The 18,895-nt window shown below is 48.7% G+C and overlaps 1 protein-coding gene across 1 annotated transcript; it reads left to right on the top strand.

Moving 5' to 3' along the window:
* The first annotated feature begins 6,592 nt into the window (after positions 1 to 6,592).
* LOC109766185 (protein BUNDLE SHEATH DEFECTIVE 2, chloroplastic) lies at positions 6,593 to 9,495 on the top strand. Its single transcript, XM_045230620.2, has 4 exons — positions 6,593 to 6,896; positions 7,147 to 7,234; positions 8,972 to 9,068; positions 9,163 to 9,495. Exons 1-4 carry the CDS (start codon positions 6,768 to 6,770, stop codon positions 9,248 to 9,250), a joined length of 402 nt encoding a protein of 133 aa, XP_045086555.1. The 5' UTR covers positions 6,593 to 6,767; the 3' UTR covers positions 9,251 to 9,495.
* The last annotated feature ends 9,400 nt before the right edge of the window (positions 9,496 to 18,895 follow it).

Genomic DNA, 18,895 nt, shown 5'->3' with positions numbered 1-18,895 from the left:
AACTTTAAGAAACGACAGCTTAGGTTTCTTGCCAAACCACAGCTCATATGGTGTCGTCTCAACGGATTTAGATGGTGCCCTATTTAACGTGAATGCAGCTGTCTCTAATGCATAACCCCAAAACGATAGTGGTAAATCGGTAAGAGACATCATAGATTGCACTATATCCAATAAAGTATGGTTATTACGTTCGGACACACCATTATGCTGTGGTGTTCCAGGTGGCATGAATTTGTGAAACTATTCCACATTGTTTTAATTGAAGACCAAACTCGTAACTCAAATATTCGTCTCTGCGATCAGATCGTAGAAACTTTATTTTCTTGTTACGATGATTTTCCACTTCACTCTGAAATTCTTTAAACTTTTGAAATGTTTCAGACTTATGTTTCATCTAGTAGATATACCCATATCTGCTCAAATCATCTGTGAAGGTCAGAAAATAACGATACCTGCCGCGAGCCTCAACACTCATCGGACCGCATACATCAGTATGTACTATTTCCAATAAGTCAGTTGCTCGCTCCATTGTTCCGGAGAACGGAGTCTTAGTCATCTTGCCCATGAGGCATGGTTCGCAAGCATCAAGTGATTCCAAAAGCCCATCAGCATGGAGTTTCTTCATGCGCTTTACACCAATATGACCTAAACGGCAGTGCCACAAATAAGTTGCACTATCATTATTAACTTTGCATCTTTTGGCTTCGATATTATGAATATGTGTATCACTACGATCGAGATCCAACAAACTATTTTCATTGGGTGTATGACCATCGAAGGTTTTATTGCAACAAACACGATCAAATCATATTCATGCTCAACGCAAACACCAAATAACATTTATTTAGGTTCAACACTAATCCCGAAAGTATAGGGAGTGTGCGATGATGATCATATCAATCTTGGAACCACTTCCAACACACATCGTCACTTCACTCTTAACTAGTCTCTGTTCATTCTTCAACTTCCGTTTCGAGTTACTAATCTTAGCAACTAAACTAGTATCAAATACAGAGGGGTTGCTATAAACACTAGTAAAGTACACAACAATAAGAAGTATATCAAATATACCTTTGTTCACTTTGCCATCCTTCTTATCCGCCAAATACTTGGGGCAGTTCCGCTTCCAGTGACCAGTCCCTTTGCAGTAGAAGCACTTAGTCTCACGCTTAGTTCCAGACTTGGGCTTCTTCACTTGAGCAGCAACTTGCTTGCCGTTCTTTTTGAAGTTCCCCTTCTTCCCTTTGCCCTTTTCTTGAAACTAGTGGTCTTGTCAACCATCAACACTTGATGCTTTTCTTGATTTCTACCTTCGTCGATTTCAGCATCACGAAGAGCTTGGGAATCGTTTCCATTATCCCTTGCATATTATAGTTCATCACGAAGTTCTAGTAACTTGGTGATAGTGACTCGAGAACTCTTTCAATCACTATCTTATATGGAAGATTAACTCCCACTTGATTCAAGTGATTGTAGTACCTCAGACATTTTGAGCACATGCTCACTAGCTGAGCTATTCTCCTCCATCTTATAGGCAAAGTACTTGTCAAAGGTCTCATACCTTTCGACATGGGCATGAGTCTGAAATACTAATTTCAACTCTTGGAACATCTCATATGCTCCGTGGCGTTCAAAAACGTCTTTGAAGCCCTGATTCTAAGCCGTAAAGCATGGTGCACTAAACTATCAAGTAGTCATCATATCGAGCTTGCCAAACGTTCATAACGTCTGCATCTGCTTCTGCAATCGGTCTGTCACCTAGCGGTGCATCAAAGACATAATTCTTCTGTGCAGCAATGAGCATAATCCTCAGATCACGGATCCAATCCGCATCATTGCTACTAACATCTTTCAACTTAGTTTTCTCTAGGAACATATCAAAAATAAAACAAGGGAGCTAAACGCGAGCTATTGATCTACAACACAAATATGCTAATACTACCAGGACTAAGTTCATGATAAATTAAAGTTCAATTAATCATATTACTTAAGAACTTCCACTTAGATAGACATCCCTCTAATCATCTAAGTGATCACGTGATCCATATCAACTAAACCATGTCCAATCATCACGTGAGATGGAGTAGTTTTCAATGGTGAACATCACTATGTTGATCATATCTTCTATATGATTCACGCTCGATCTTTCGGTCCCCAGTGTTCCGAGGCCATATCTGCATATGCTAGGCTTGTCAAGTTTAACCCGAGTATTCTGCGTGTGCAAAACTGACTTGCACCCTTTGTATGTGAACGTAGAGCTTATCACACCCGATCAACACGTGGTGTCTCAGCACGAAGAACTGTCGCAATGATGCATACTCAGGGAGAACACTTGTACCTTGAAATTTAGTGAGAGATCATCTTATAATGCTACCGTCGAACTAAGCAAAATAAGATGCATAAAGGATAAACATCACATGCAATCAATATAAGTGATATGATATGGCCATCATCATCTTGTGCCTTTGATCTCCATCTCCAAAGCACTGTCATGATCACCATCGTCACCGGCGCGACACCTTGATCTCCATCGTAGCATCGTTGTCGTCTCGCCAACTATTGCTTCTACGACTATCGCTACCACTTAGTGATAAAGTAAATCAATTACATGGCGATTGCATTTCATACAATAAAACGAGAACCATATGGCTCCTGCCAGTTGCCGATAACTCGGTTACAAAACATGATCATCTCATACAATAAAATTTAGCATCATGTCTTGACCATATCACATCACAACATGCCCCGTAAAAACAAGTTAGACATTCTCTACTTTGTTGTTGCAAGTTTTACGTGGCTGCTATGGGCTGAGAAAGAACCGTTCTTACCTACGCATCAAAACCACAACGATTTTTCATCAAGTATGTGATGTTTTAACCTTCAACAAGGACCGGGCGTAGCCACACTCGATTCAACTAAAGTTGGAGAAACTGACACCGGCCAGCCACCTGTGTGCGAAGCACGTCGGTAGAACCAGTCTCGCGTAAGCGTACGCGTAATGTCGGTCCGGGCCGCTCCATCCAACAATACCGCCGAATCAAAGTATGACATGCTGGTAAGCAGTATGACTATTATCCCCCACAACTCACTTGTGTTCTACTCGTGCATATAACATTTACGCCTAAACCTGGCTCGGATGCCACTGTTGGGAACGTAGTAATTTCAAAAAAATTCCTACGCACACGCAAGATCATGGTGATGCATAGCCACGAGAGGGGAGAGTGTTGTCCACGTACCCTCGTAGACTAAAAGCGGAAGTGTTATGACAACGCGGTTGATGTAGTTGTACGTCTTCACGATCGACCGATCCTAGTACCGAACATACGGCACCTCCGCGATCTGCACACGTTCAGCTCGGTGACATCCCACGAACTCACGATCCAGTAGAGTGTCGAGGAAGAGCTTCGTCAGCACGACGGCGTGATGACGGTGATGATGAAGCTACCGGCGCAGGGCTTCGCCTAAGCACTACGATGATATGACCGAGGTGGATTATGGTGGAGGGGGGCACTGCACACGGCTAAGAGATCAATGATCAACTTGTGTGTCTATGGGGTGCCCCCCTCCCCCGTATATAAAGGAGTGGAGGAGGGGGAGGGCCGACCCTCTACTATGGCGTGCCTTGAGGAGTCCTACTCCCACCGGGAGTAGTATTCCCCCCTTCCAAGTAGTAGGAGTAGGAGAGAAGGAAGGGGAAGAGAGAAGAGAAGGAAGGAGGGGGCGCTGCCCCTCCCCATAGTCCAATTCGGACTAGGCCTTCGGGGGGGGGGGGCTGCCCTAGGCAGCTCCTCTCTCTCTCTCTCTCTCCCCTAAAGCCCAATAAGGCTGGTGGGCGATGCCCGCGCTATACGGCTGTTGTATGCTTTAGCAACAGGAGAATGTGGGAAGAAGATGATGATGTGGGGCATAATATCAGACGGCTGCTGTGCGCTGGATCGCACGGCTGCGTGCGGACCGGCCCAAATTTGCGCCAGCGCACCGGCGCGTAGTACTGCCCAAACAAAAAGGCCTAGTAGGGATTTTTACTTGGAAAAAACAATGTTCCATATTAGAGACTTGTTGAAATAATAGGGGATTTCCTCATCCAGTCTACTCCTAGGACTACATTATATGCTCCCAAGAGTCCCAACTTCGGTCTTCATTTCCAACGCCTGGAAAGTCAAGATTATACGTGGCCATATGTTGGGCTAGGCCGGGCTTCTGTCCAGGCCTAACAAAGCCCGTAGCAGAAAACCTAGGCCCGGCCCTGGCCCGACCGTCGGGCCTACATTTCAGGCCCAAGCCCGACCCATTAGTGGAATAGCCCGTCGGGCCTTGGGCTGGGCCCTTTCCCTAAATCACGAATATGACATGCCCAAGCCCGACCCGGACCAACCGTCGACCCTAGATCTTAGGACCAACCCCGACACGTGGGCAAGACCGGGCCGAGTGAGGCCGGTCTTTTTTGGGCTGGGTCAGGTCGGGCCGGGTTTCCTATGGCCAGGTATAGTCAAGATAGATGACAACACCTTTTTATCCGCTTCCTTACTGGGTAGACACACTTCTTATTTTGGCCTTCACCTCCTGCCCGCAACCCCCTTGTCTTTGTTAGCGATTCAACCATCTCCACTAGGATCCAAATGTGTCTTAATGATTGGATTTAGACTTTGAATTGCCAAGTAGCAAGGTAAGCTTGACGTGTTCGCGAAACCATGTCAGAATGTACAATATTAGTCCCGAAGGATTGTATGAGCAAGGCCCAAAGAATTTCTATTTGTAGCAACACGAGGAGCCATGAAGGGAGAATACAAAAGTTTAGTCGACGCCACATTTTCAGAAGAAGCAATTGGATAAGAAAGATACGTTGTGAATGAGCACACATTCGATCAAGAGCTTACACACAACAAAACCTAACTCTACTTCTTTTTCCTCCTCCACCGCTATCCTACCAACATGCCATTCAATATCTATAGTGGAGAAGATGAGTAAGCCCCCGATGTCATCAATTAGTAATAGAATAGTCCTTTCATCTCCTTTGAGCCAATAAGGTCCTTGCTCTAGAACCAATGCCAATGCCAACAGAGAGGGTGTAAACGAAGGATTCGAAGGAGGTTACCGGTTGAGAGCAAATGCAACATGTGAGCCATTTGGAGAAAAAAGGTAACCTCAACCTTTCTTCTCCTAATAGGGCCTATCCGAAAGAGAACCTGACACCTCTTGTTCCTAAACATCAGAATATGACACACAACAACGAACAACAAGAGCGAGGAAAGATAAAAAGTTCCATATTAGTGTTTATTGGATGGTCAACTTAAATACATCAGAGGTCCTAAAACTATCCCAAGTGTGTCAAGTAGGTCCTAAAAGTTTGAAATCGTCCACCGCGGGTCTTATATGTGTATTTTACGCGCGACTTTTAGGACCTACTTGATACACTTGGAATTCTTTTAGGACCGCGATGAACGATTTACACACATTTAGGACTCGTGGTGAACAATTTTAAACTTTTAGGACCTACTTGACACATTTGGAATGCTTTTAGGACCTCCAATGTATTTTACTCTTATTTTTTCGATAGTGGCCAACCAGCATGATGGTGCCGCTGATGGGGAGAGGATTCGACGAGTAGACGAGGAGATGGTGGCGACAACAGAAAGACGAAGAGGCGGTGCCTCGAAGAGGGTGGTGTTAGCGTGGTGAAGTTATGGTGGCGTTGGCAACAGGGAAGTTGCAGCAAGGTGATGGGTAGAACGGAAAGCAGCATGGTCGATGGATGTGAGTAGCAAGGTGGTCAGTAGAAGCGGCCTTCTGGACGTCTAGTGAGGAAAAACACGAGGAGGGTGATTCCAAGGGATTCATATGTATGGGTCTCTTTATTAGGTTGGGGTGCTCCTAATTGTCCATGGAATTGAGCCCACGATTGATTTTCAGTTCGGTCGCCCTCCAAATGGTTGGTATTGATCACACACAATTCCAATTCCTTGGTATCAAACTTAATATGAAGTTCCAAACAAGGTCTTAGAAATTGAATGGTCAAAGTTAGGCTTAAAATTCGAGACCGCCTTACATTATAGCAATTTAGAGAGTGTAGCTTTCTTGAGAAATTATCATGCCCACCAACCAAGTAGATGGATGAGAATTGGATAAAATCTATTATGTAATAACTATCAGATTTGTTAGGTCTCGATGCCTAGTGTCATCTACGTTTTGAGATTGACGTTGCTATGACTTTACTATGCTTAAACCTTATCACTAAGATTCGAGTAATACAATTTCAAATCTGAACCGTATTTGTTTTCACAAATATGCACGTGTTTAGATCATACCTCGAAGTTGCATGACGATGTATTAAACGGGCAAAACCACTCCCAACCTTCAATGTCTTCGCCTACCGTCCGGCGGGAGATGCAAGTGGGGACAGCACCCGCATGTCCGCGACCGTCCATGAACAGAAAATTTACACTAGCAAATGAGTTTTTTTTTGACCTGACACTAACAAATGAGTTGCGAAAGCTTTTCAGTTTACAGTGGCGTTTTCCCGTAAAATCCATCGATACGCCCGGTGTAACTCGCTGTTTACTTGGACAACAAATATCTCTCGCCAATCCCTTCCCTTGGGGCTTGGTCGCTCCTGCAAAGCTTCACTCCAAAAGTGCCCATCAGCGACCATCCGTTCGCTCCTGCACCTCCCTTATCGCGGTGGATTGGCCTCCTCTCCTCTATCTTGTTGGCCGCCCATCTCGACTCTCCAAACTCTCAGCTCCCTCCCTCGCACACGCCGTTCTCGAATGGCGGCCACCTCCGGCCTCACGGCCACCGTCACCTCCCCTCCGGCCGCCCTTAGAGCCTCGCCTCCTCCCGTCCTCTTCCTCCGCCCCATCTCTCGCTGCTCCAGGCTCCATTCCCTCAAGGCCAAGGTCTGCGGCACTGCCTTTCCCGTCCCTCTTCCCTCCCTATGCTGCTACCAGTATTCTTGAATTACTTTTCTGTCCGTTGAACTGGGGGTGCATAACCATGAGTTCCACCTAGAGTTGTGATGCCGTGCCTCTGTAGTTTACTCCATGATTAACATGCCTCTGTGGAGCTATACCAATACCATGCAAAGAATCAGTAATTTACTCCATTGTAACATTGTACCTCAATTCTGAAATCTTTTCGTCTACACAGGCAGCAGCAAAGGACCAGGACGAAAAGAAGCCCGAAGCTACCAAAAAGAAGGCGTACAGTCTTGTTTGCACTGCCTGCGAAGGGAACGGTAAGCCAGCCGTCTTCTTCTGTTTACAGTTTAGACTACAAGGTACCCAACCCATAACTATCATATAAAGCAATCTGGAACAACCAGTATGTCTGGTAAGAAATATTTGAAATGGTGATAAGATTAGTAGCACTAAACTACTAATTTCGATTAGGTGGGATAGCTTATGTCGAAATGTGGATGCATAGGGTACAAGATCTCTAGTGTTGAGTACTCGTCCAAATAGCTCAATGCATAGGATGTGTGGCAGTTTCCACCTGGTGCTCTGTCATACAAGGTCTCTAAGGCATACCAATTCATTTTGGGAGATGTGCAGGTTATTCCTGCTTTTAGTAAGCGGCTTTGGAGTACTTGCTGCCCACTCAAAACTTTTACTGGCTTCTCATACGCAATAGGTTGAACACCAGACAGTTACTTACTTCAGAGAAAAACATTTCTTCATCCCTAATCACACTCGTGTCATGTCTGGTATAAGGGTGCTTGAAACTAGAGATCATGTTCTTCCACTGCCATGTTGCTCAAGTTTGCTGGAGACACTTATACCCAAATTGGATGCCGGTGCATGGCTGGCACCATCCAAGAGCAGCTCAGTCAGCTTAAAAATCATCTTCAGGTGCTTTTTTTTTCCTTAGAGATTGTTATTCTGATCTCCTGGGCCATTTGGAACACCAGGAATCACTTCATCTTCACAGGGCTTGAGCCAATCCTCTATTCTTGCGGGAAGAAATTCAAAGAGGAGCTGAATTGGGTGGTTCACAAGGCAAAGAAGAAAAAATATAGCCAGTTCACTGACTCGGCTCAAGCCTTTAGATAGTACACACACTAGACGGCAATGGGTACTCCTTGTGCCTCTTGACACTGCTGTATTTTTCTTTGCTTTCTTCTGTTTCGTTTTGTTGTACTGTTTGCGTAAACCACAAAATCTATAAGAATATGCTGTGAGAAGAAATTCTCACAGGTTCGGCTCAAAGAACACAACAACTCCATGTAGCTCCTTGTTCCACAAGTGAGTGCTGAAACCGAAGTGATAGGGTTTGGACCCTTTCACTGTTGGGTTTTCCTCCATTGTTATATAAATAAAGGGTGATCATATGTTTGATATACGGTGTTCTCACGACACTTGGAAATCTTTTATTATCACTCTTTAATCTGTTTTCCTCACAAAATTAAACTCTTTTACCAAATGGATATGTGAACTGTGGTTAGCATTAGCAATCTTTGTGCCTGTGACCCAGTTCCATGCTTCTGAAGCGAGAATTTTGTAGTATCATATTTTACCTGAGCACTCATTATAGCTATGTACTACCATGGCTTAATTCTAGTGATCTAAAAGGTCTTATATTTCTTTATAGAGGGAGTATATTTTACCAACAAATGCATACAGTATACGTGTGAGTTGTTTGATGATTTGATCATTCTCTGAACCGACTTGTTAAACCTTGGAAGTGCAATAATGTGGATTTTACTTTAGTAGACCACTTCTTGGAAAAATGTATCTATTCTGAAGCAATTTATGTCTCCCTGCACTTTTAGCATGTTAAAAGCTCAGCTATAGCAAGATTAATTCGGTCTTGGTGCAAATTGAATGCCGTATCGATCAATGTGTAACAATGTTTCAAATGGATCTGAGAGTCTTCATTGCATTTTGGTGGAGTTTTTCTCGTGATCAATTTTCTGTGGATCGATGCCACAGGAGCTCATTCCAATCGGTTGTAACAATCTTATGGCAAATGGCAGGCGCAATCGCATGCACCCAATGCAAGGGAGGTGGGGAGAATTTGGAAGACCATTTTGGTGGCCGATTCAAAGCTGGAGGATTATGCTGGCTTTGCAGGTAAAATAAGTCTTGCTCTAACTGACAATACTCTATTAGGATTAGATTATCTAACTTTCCAATGTTTTCTGTCGGTTCATTTAAAACATGGCAGAGGAAAGCGTGAAATTCTATGTGGGAGCTGCAATGGCGCTGGCTTCTTGGGTGGATTTATGAGCACTGCCGACGACACTTCCGAATGAAATGCTTATGTTGTTATTTTTTGCTTATGTTGTATTTGGCAAATTTTGGGAGATCTGTAACATTTTTACTTGTATCCCCCCCCCCCCCCCCCCCCCCCCCCCCCCAAGGAATGTGTCCCTTAGAAGTGGGACATTTATTGCATTTAATAATTGTATAATTTTTTTATTTGTGACAAAGTATGTCACTAAGGCTCCTCGCAGAAAATATTCATATATGACGTCAAACCCACCTTGGAAACCCACAATCTGTGTTAGTGCAAACGAAATTTTAATGGCATTAAACTTGGTCTTCAGAGGCTTACGTGCAGTGGCAGAGCTAGGGGTGCCCGGGTGCCAGGGCCCACCTTGAAATGAAAATTGAATAAATAACAATTATATGAACAGTTCCCATTGTTGCCCCACCCTGGCACAGTGGGTTATCTCCACTACGGCTTATGTGGCCAGATATCAAAAGTTGATTTTCCCTTGTTGATCTTTGAACTGGAACTTGATGATCGTACAACATTCAATGTTTTCCCCTTCTTTTTGCTATTAATTTTTTAAACAGTTTTGTTGTTAATTCAGTCTCGCTCTGGTGCGGCTCCTATGAGCCACACCCACTACTTGAAAAAGGCTTATAGTTGGGCTCAAATTGGTGGCGAATGTCGGCGGGAATCCGCCACGGGTACCAAATTTTGCTTGCCACTGCTATATGGCAACAGTGGAGGGCGAAACTGACCACCCCCAGTTGTAAGTTTTTTTTTTCAAATTCAGTCGTGGGATAAAAGCAACAGTGGCAGGTGACAGGCCGCTGCCTGCCACTGGTTTGTGATGCACTAGTGGCAGGAAAAACATTTGCCTGCCACAACAATATTTCGGTGACCCGCGCCAATTTTTTTAAGATTTCCAAAAATTAGCGGTGGTGGGTGTCGGAGCTAAATTCGGCGGATCTCGGGTACGGGTCCCGAGCTGGTGATCTTGGCTTGATGGTAACAGGAAGTAGAGAGAGATAATGTTTACCCAGGTTCGTGCCCTCTCGAAGAGGTAAAACCCTACGTGCTGCTTGTATTGTATTAATTGTGGATGGGGTACAAAGTATAGGATGTTCTACCTCGAGATCGTATGAATGAATCTAACATGTCTCTACAGACTAAAACCCTTGGCTTATATAGAGACCGAGGGGGTACCTAGGGTTACACATGGTCGGTTGCATTTAGAGATAAACATGCCGAATATTTGAATATGCCTTGAAGTATACGGCAAGTCTTCGGAGGATTCCACCTTGAGTACGCCGAGGGACATAGCTTATGCGGCCCATTTTTCGGTTGTCGGTGGTCCTCGGCTCGGCCCATGAACGATAGGCCGACGCGGTGAGTACCCACTAATCCAGGACAACGTCAGTAGCCCCTGAACTAGTCTTCAAGCCAAGGACCCTGAATCACTCCTCGGGGCATCTTCTTCTTATGGTCTTCGACTTTGTAGACGAGTTCGATCTTCCAAATTGGTTCCATATCCGAGTACTTCTCGGGACCCGAACTCCTTATTAACCTTTTATGTTCGGCCTTCTCTTTTACTGTAGCCATGTGTAAACCTGAGCAAAGATATACTCTAGATAATTGTGGCGTCTTTTAACAAGGCCCCTTATGAAAATAGTGTATTTTTATTGGATCCTAAGACCCCCTTAACTTAACGGCGAAGGATTTTCATGTGGGAGTAGTGGGCCAATTGGGATTTTGACAGCTTTTTCCCGAAAACTGAACCACCACCACTTACAGTGGAACCGAGAGGTCCCATCAATAGCCATTAAGTTGAATTTACCACGGCTCGAGGCCGTTTCTACTGGCACGTCCCATCGATAAAGGGATCGTACTCCGGATTTTTAACAACATCATAAACGAAATCCCTTGAAATGCGCATGCATATAATGCACATCTCATTGGGAACAAGCGGATTCACTATGCGGTGTGGTGCCCCTTGGTATTGTTACTGGGCTATAAAAAGGGAGGCATGAATCTAATTCACCTCACGCTTCCCTGCCTTCACCAGCGCCCAACACTTCTCGAGCTCCAGCACCCAGAGCCCTGCGCTACATCTCACCCTCAAACCACTCCCTCCATCCTTCAAGATGGCCGGCAAGGGGAAGAGCACTGCCGCATAGACGACCAAGGAGATGACCGCAAGCGAGAGAGGGCAGTGGATGCATTCCTGCATCACCACAGGTGTCATCACCGAGCTGAGAGCAGATGGCTATTTCCCGCCCCAGGGGGTGACCAAAAGCCGCGCCCCCTTGCTGGGATGAGATGCTCAGCCTCCCGGATCCCAACTCCCCGGGAGGGCGAGCGGGGCGTGTTCGTGTCCCACCTCATCCGAGGTTTGGGCTTCCCCTCTATCCATTTCTTTGGGGCCTATTATTCTTCTACGGCGTACCAGATTCAATAGGCTAGGTTATAGCTGACATATTTCTTTAAGAACTAGCCGCCTTCATATTGACCTTTTCTATCTTTGCCAATAAATGATGAGCTACAAAAGGATTCGTTTTTTGGCTCCAGTTCCACCACCTCGCCCCGAACTCAATCCTCCATATCGCCACCTACATCACATTCCGTGAGGCCTTCCTCAACATAGATCCCCACTTCGGGCTTCTGGCTAAAGCTGTTCTACGCCAAACCGCACAACAACGACTCCGATCTCACGGAGTGCGGGGGAGCCATGATCAGCAAGCTTAAGAATGTCCACTGGCTGAAGGGCAAGTTTATCGAGACGATAAAAAAGTGGAAGGAGGTATGATTCTATATGGCTGATGTATCATCGGGAGATCAGTTGGGCCCCCTGCCTTCTCGGTTGCGCCCTTGAAGGGGCTCCATTCTTGGACTGCCAAAAACCTCGACTGGGGAACAAGATGGAGGTGGCAGAACTCCAGTACCAAGTGAAGGCCATCATTGTTGGGGGCGTCACCCTGGTGGATGTGGTCCACGTGATGCTCCATCGCTGGATCCAGCCTCTCCAAGCCCGTGTTGTGCCAATGTGGCGATATGCGCCGGGGAGCGAGGCTTCGGTGGTTCGCATCTTCTTTCGAGGAAAGGACCTCAGTGGGATGCTGAAGGTCCTCTTCAAGCCGAACAAGGAGAACAAGTTCCAGACCGAGGGGATGACCTCGGCTTCTGCCGAACACGTCTTGCCACCAGGGTATGTTTTTTCCTTAGTACTCCCTCCAGTCCTTTTTACTCCGCTTATTAGATTCGTATCAAGTCAAACTAAAGTTTGACCAAATTTATATTAAAAAAAATAAACATCTACAATACCAAATATATATAATATGAAACTACATTTCATAATTAATCTAACAATATTGATTTGGCGTTGTGAATGTTGATACTTTCCCTATAAGTTTGGTCAAAGTAGAGAAACTTTGACTTCAGACAATACTTATATGCATATTAAAAAGGACCGGAGGGAGTACTTTGACTTATCATTCAAATTTGTCACGTACTTTTAATTATTTGCTTCAAGCGTCCAATTTGCAGGACTGGCGTACGCGCGTCAAGGACATCAATTCCCCGGATCTGCAATGAGAAGAGACTGTCAGCTTTGAGTTGGAAGGCTAATGGCGAGGACCCCTACGTGCATCCAATTTGCAGGACTGGCACACATGCGTCAAGGACATCAAGTCCTCGGATCTAAAACAGGAAGAGCCTGTCAGCTCCGTGTTGGAGGGGCTGATGGCCGAGGACCCCTACGTGTGTTGGAAATATGGCCTAGAGGCATAATATTGTATTATTATATTTCCATTTCCATAATTATGAGTTTATATTTCATGCTATAACTTCTATGATCCTCGAATATGTGATTCAGTGGAAACTCATATGCACGTGTGGAATGATAAACGGTAAAGAACAGGTTCCTAGTCTTGCCTCTAAGATTGGATCAAGTGTTGTTGGTGATCATGTTTTCCGGATCTTAGAATATCTTTAAGTGCAACGATAGTCCTAAAGCAACATTGAGAGTATGACCTTAGAAGAGTGATCATGTTGAATCGACCCAAATTTGTTTGTTATACTTTGAGATAATATCATAGGAAACCAATTGTTATAACACGGAGTGTTAACATGTGTTTTTAGTTCCTTAGACCATGAGAGTATCGTAGTCACTTCTTTCCGTACGGTGGACTTTGGGGTTGCTCAAACGTCAACTGTAGCACGTTGATCATAACGACAACTTACACGTTCATCAGAAAGTTTGACAAGGCACTAGATAGCTCGAGTGGGATTTGCTCCTCCGACGACAGAGAGATATTCTTAAGGTCCTCTCGGTGTGATGGCATCAATCATCGTCTGGACACACACAAGTGACTATGTCACGGTGTCGGTGGGAACGACACCTATGGGATCACTGGGATCCCTTCTACGGTTGGCGGGCGCGGGGTTGTGCAAAGAGTAGGTCTGGCAGGAAGCACAAGGATCGTTTACCCAGGTTCGGGCCGCGAGGATGCGTAAAACCCTAGTCCTACTTTGGTGTATGTATTTGAGTGTTCTTGAGTTCTTGAACTAGCTACGGTGTGTCCCTAGTCAAAAAGACCCGAATCCTTCTCCTGGTCGCCTCGGGCCTCCTTTTATAGATAAAAGGGGTTGCCACAGTGGCACACAGGAGGTGGAAAGGTGAACAGTGGATGAGTCTATCCTCTGGCACCGTCGGACAAACGCATTTAATGCGCTGCCGACGTGCCCCTCTTGCTTTATCGGGGACGGCAAGGAAGCTCGTCCCAGCTGTCGCCACCTCGCCTGGCTGCGACGCGCGTCCGAGCTGACGAGACGTTGTAGCGCCACGTTGGCTGGCTGCTGGGCTGGCGTGGTGGTGGATTCTTCACGAAGATCTGCATGCCACCACGCAGGTGCTAGCTGAGTCGGCGTAGAGGCCGCACGCTGTCACGCAGGTGCCTGCCCAGCTGGTTGAGCTAGCAGCTGCATGGGAGCGGCGGTGTAGTCTTGGCAGACGTGGGCTGGCCGCGGCCCCGTAAGTGTCTTCGGCAAGGGCCTTGCCGGGGCCCCGGCAAGGGTCTTGCCACGGCATCGTGGTCATCCCCGGCAAGGGTCTTGTCGGGGGTCTCATGGATTTCCTTGGCAAGGATCTCGCCGAGGGTCGTCGTCTTCTGGTCCTCATCTGATCTCGCGTGTTTATGATCTTGACGAAGATCTGCATGCCACCACAGAGGTGCCTCCCGAGCCTTGGTTCCAATGTGGTTGGTTGGTGGTGTTGGAACCCGCGGGCTCAAGGGTGGCTTGCTCTGCTGGCGTCAGGCAAGTTGCCCCGGCAAGGCTCTTGCCGGGGGAGTCCACCTCACCCTCTTGCTCTTTGTGTTTCTGGTCTTGGCGTTTCTCTGCCCGTCTTGTGCCCTTGGCTTCCCTCCTCTGCCTTACTTAGTGTGGCCGTGGGCGTGGCTCTGACTGCCCGTGCACAGGTAAAGGGGTAAAAAGGAGCGCCCCTACTTTTGTACACTGGCAGGAGCCCCCGGGCCTGGGCCACACATAAGCGCAACGCGTTGTTGGGCCGGGCCCAGAACGGTGCGCGGGCAGGCGGGGCAGGATTTTCACCGCAATAATTTCTTCGTTCGCTTGCGCTTCCTCATGACCCGCGTTGAATGCGCATCGTGGAGGGTCGTGCGTGACGTGGGGGTCATGCGTGGGGCGGTTCCCGCATGCATGCATCACATCACAGTAAAGAGGCGGCTCGCGCCTTCCCCATAAAAACAGGAAACGCAGAGGCGCGGCTCATTTACTAAGCGGACTCGGGTCGCGGTCTCCAAGGCATCCGCGCCCCACGATCACGAGGTGGGGAACGGTCGCCTCACCCGTCCCCTCAATTTCTGCTTGCTCGCCACGTGTTCCCCATGCCCCCAAGGTGGCAGGCGGTGGAGGCGGGAAACCGGGCCGTCGCTGATTGGAGCAGCGGGTCAGTCTCGATTCCCTGCGCCCCCGACGGCCGGATTGGCTGAGTGGGGCGGCCGACCCCCGACCCCACCCCTTTATAAGAAGGGGGAGGGGGATGGCATCCCGCATTTTCTCATCATCCATCTCCTTCCACTTCGCCTCCTTCCTTCCATCTGCAATGGCGAGAGGAGGTGCCGGCCCTTCGACGGTGGCGGCGAGGGTCTCTGCTCAACAGCGCGTCCCTCCTTCCCAAGAGCTTGCGGCGGCGGAGCCGACCACGAGAGGAAGGGGGAGGGGGCGAGACCGAGGTCGCCGTGGCGCTCGGGGAAGAGGGGGACGGGGCGGTGCACCGGCCTTGCCTCCGCCGGCGATGCCTCTCCCAATGGAGGGCCACGTCAGGGACCAGCCCCGTGAGTTCTTCATCAGGCTGCGCCGACCACCGTGTCGTCGTCTTCGTCTCCCCACTCCATTCGCTCGGGAGATGGAGCTCGACCCGCCACAGACCCTCAGGTTGCATATGAGGGGCTGCGGGAATGGCGGCACGCGGGTCGACGTCGGCTTTCCCGCTCCTCATGTCATGTACCTTCGTCGCGGATGAAAGACTTTTGCTCGTGTCCACAGCCTGACGGCGGGGCTCGTTCTCTACTTCAAATTAATGGAGAACGACCTGCTCTCCGTCAAGGTCTTTGGGGACCTTGGAACTCGCCTAAAGTGCTGCATGGAGAGCTCCTCCGATGATGAAGACTCTTCCTCGAGCGGGAGTGACGAGGAGGGCAGCGACAGCGACGACGAGGGCGACGAGCGGGGCGACACCGACTGACCGCGTCGTCCCTCCCTCGGCCACGTGCCCTGCCGAGGGCCTTCCTCGTCAAGCTCTCCATCGGCGCGTTCCCCGCCGCCTCCTTGGGCGGCTGGCGTAGGAGGGCCAGAGAAGACGAAGAAGGCGAGCCGTCAAGTCGGAGTACGCGGGCACCGACGCCTTCATCGCGTATTGTCGGCCCGCTGCCTCATCTTCCGGCTCCTCTCCCGGCACCGTGATGCTCTCTTGGCGTCTTCTGCTACTAGTACCTCGCCTAGGCACTCTTTTTGCCCTCCTGCTGTCTCGCTCCATCTTCTGAGGAGAGGGACAAGAAAGGGATCTCATGTTTTTCATTTCGTATGAACTGTACCTGTATGGGACGTTTTTAATGAAAAAGGGTGTTTGCCGGGTTCTTTGTGCGCGGGCGAGGCCCATGCCAAGGAGTGAATCCTTGTTATTTTTAAGATAAACATTGCCGCCCGGCAACAGGCCTTGCCGCCCCCTTACTTCATTCGACCACTCTCACGCTCTTGGCGGAGGCAGGGGCGAAGTAGAGTTAGGCCCCTCGTTTGTCTCCTTGTCACCGCGACTACGACCCAGGAAATAGTTCTTGGGTGCAGGAAAAAAGGGGGAGCACGGCGGCCTAGGAATAAAACGAGGTTTCATACGTCCCAACTTCATACGGAAATGTTCAATAGGGGATAAAAGACTTATCTGGATCTGCAACCCCCGGCAGCTTCGGCTTGCCGTGGTTGGATTCTTGTGTCTGCAGCCCCCGGCAACCTTGGCGTGCCGGAGGCCGGAGTGCCGGCTTTTTCTCTTTCTTCCGAACAGCTCAGCAGAAGTGTCCATGTACCCTGCGAACCAAGGAGGACGGAAAGGAACAGAGAGACGCACACTCGACCTCTATGCTAGGGGTTAGTTGCCGCTAAGCACTATCAACCCTAACCGAGGGAGGAACTTAACCTAGCATGCATGCTAAAACTTAGGGCGCCCGCTTCGTTTATTTATGCTCAGGGTCTGCGCCTGGCTTTGTACAGAGGGTTACATGCCTTGCCGGCAAGGCTTGTACAAAAGGTGGTTTGCCGGGGGGAAGGGGGGGGGGGAGGCGGCAACCGCGCCTTATGGGTAAAACCTGCGAGGATGTTCAATGTTCCAGGAGTTGCTCACCGGAATAGCATCTTCGGTCTCCAGGCGGACTGCGCCGGGCCTGGTGACTCGTATTACCTGATAAGGGCCTTCCCACTTTGGCGTCAACTTGTTGGAATTCTTGGCCGATTGAACACGCCGAAGAACAAGGTCACCTTCCTCAAAGCTTCGGGCATGAACCTTGCGGCTATGGTAGCGGCGCAAGGCTTGCTGGTAGCGCGCTGCTCTCACAGCCACCCGAAGAAGATCTTCCTCAAGGAGCGTTGCGTCATCTTGCCGCAATTGCTCTTGCTCAAGCTCGTCATAAGCGAGAACTCGAGGTGACCCATATGCGAGTTCCGTGGGGAGAACTGCTTCTGCCCCGTATACCAGGGCAAAGGGTGTCTGGCCGGCGGCTCGATTTGGCATCGTTCTGATTGACCAAAGAACCACCGGCAACTCATCAATCCAGTGCCTTCCGCTCTTGTGTAGCTTGTCAAAAGTCTTTGTTCTCATGCCTCGCAGTACTTCAGCATTTGCCCTCTCCGCCTGGCCGTTGCTCCGTGGGTGTGCCATGGAAGCGAAATAGGCCTTGCTGCCGAGGTCCTGGATGTATTGCATGAAGGTGTGGCTTGTGAACTGCGTGCCGTTGTCGGTGATGACTCTGTTTGGCACACCAAAACGACAGACTAGCTCCTTGAAGAACTTGACGGCTGACTGTGCTGTCACCTTTCTCACTACTTCCACCTTCGGCCACTTTGTGAACTTGTCGATTGCAACGTACAAGTACTCAAAGCCCCCGACAGCGCAGGGGAAAGGGCCCAGTATGTTGAGCCCCCAGACCAAAAATGGCCAGGAGAGAGGAATTGTTTGAAGGGCTTGAGCTGGTTGATGAAGCTTCTTCGAATGGAACTGACACACTTCACACCTGGTCACTAGTGCCATTGCATCCTGGAGGGCAGTGGGCCAGAGGAAACCTTGCCGGAATGCCTTGCCAGCAAGGGCCCTCGACCCTATGTGGGATCCACATATGCCTCCATGTATCTCCGCCAACAGCTCTAGTCCTTCCTCCCGGGGAATGCACTTCAATTTCACACTGTTCGGTCTTTTCCTGTACAGGACGTCGTCGACGAACTGATACATGGTAGACCGACGGGCTACTTTCTCCGCTTCTTCCTGCTCCTCAGGAAGTTCCCCTGTCTGGAGAAATCGGACGGTATACTGTGCCCATGCCGGAGCCTGGGGCTCGACGACAAGGACTAAAGGCATTTCCTCCGCCATGGGAGCGGCTGTCTCTACGGCCAGGGCTTGACGCCCCGCCGGAGTCGGTTGCCCCATGGCAGGCTCAGTGTCCACGACAGCATCCTTGCCGGCGGCTCCTGGGAGCTCGGCGGGAAAGTACTTGCTGGGGCCTGATTTCCTCCACTTGTTCTGCTCTGTTGATGGTTCAACAGATGGTTGAGTTAACCGAAGCACAAAAGTACCTGGTTCCACAGGTAGTTTGAAGGCAGCGCGCTTCGACAGGTAATCAGCGATGTCGTTCTCCACTCGGGGGACGTGCTCTGCTTGTATACCATCAAAGCGCTCTTCCAGCTTCCTCACCTCATCTACGTAGGCCTCCATCAATGGGCTTTGATAATCTTTGTTGACTTGCCTGACGACAAGCTGTGAATCACCCCTGACGATGAGCTTCTTAACCCCGAGGTCTGCCGCGATCCTGAGACCGGCAAGCAACCCCTCGTATTCAGCAGTGTTGTTCATGGACATCTCCCTGGGAAAGTGCATCTGGATTACATACTTGAGGTGCTCTCCGGT

This window comes from Aegilops tauschii, chromosome 7 (assembly GCF_002575655.3).
Source record: "Aegilops tauschii subsp. strangulata cultivar AL8/78 chromosome 7, Aet v6.0, whole genome shotgun sequence".
Taxonomy (NCBI): Eukaryota; Viridiplantae; Streptophyta; class Magnoliopsida; order Poales; family Poaceae; genus Aegilops; species Aegilops tauschii.
The sequence above is the reverse complement of the archived record's forward strand: the minus strand, read 5'-3'. Positions and strand labels throughout refer to the sequence as shown.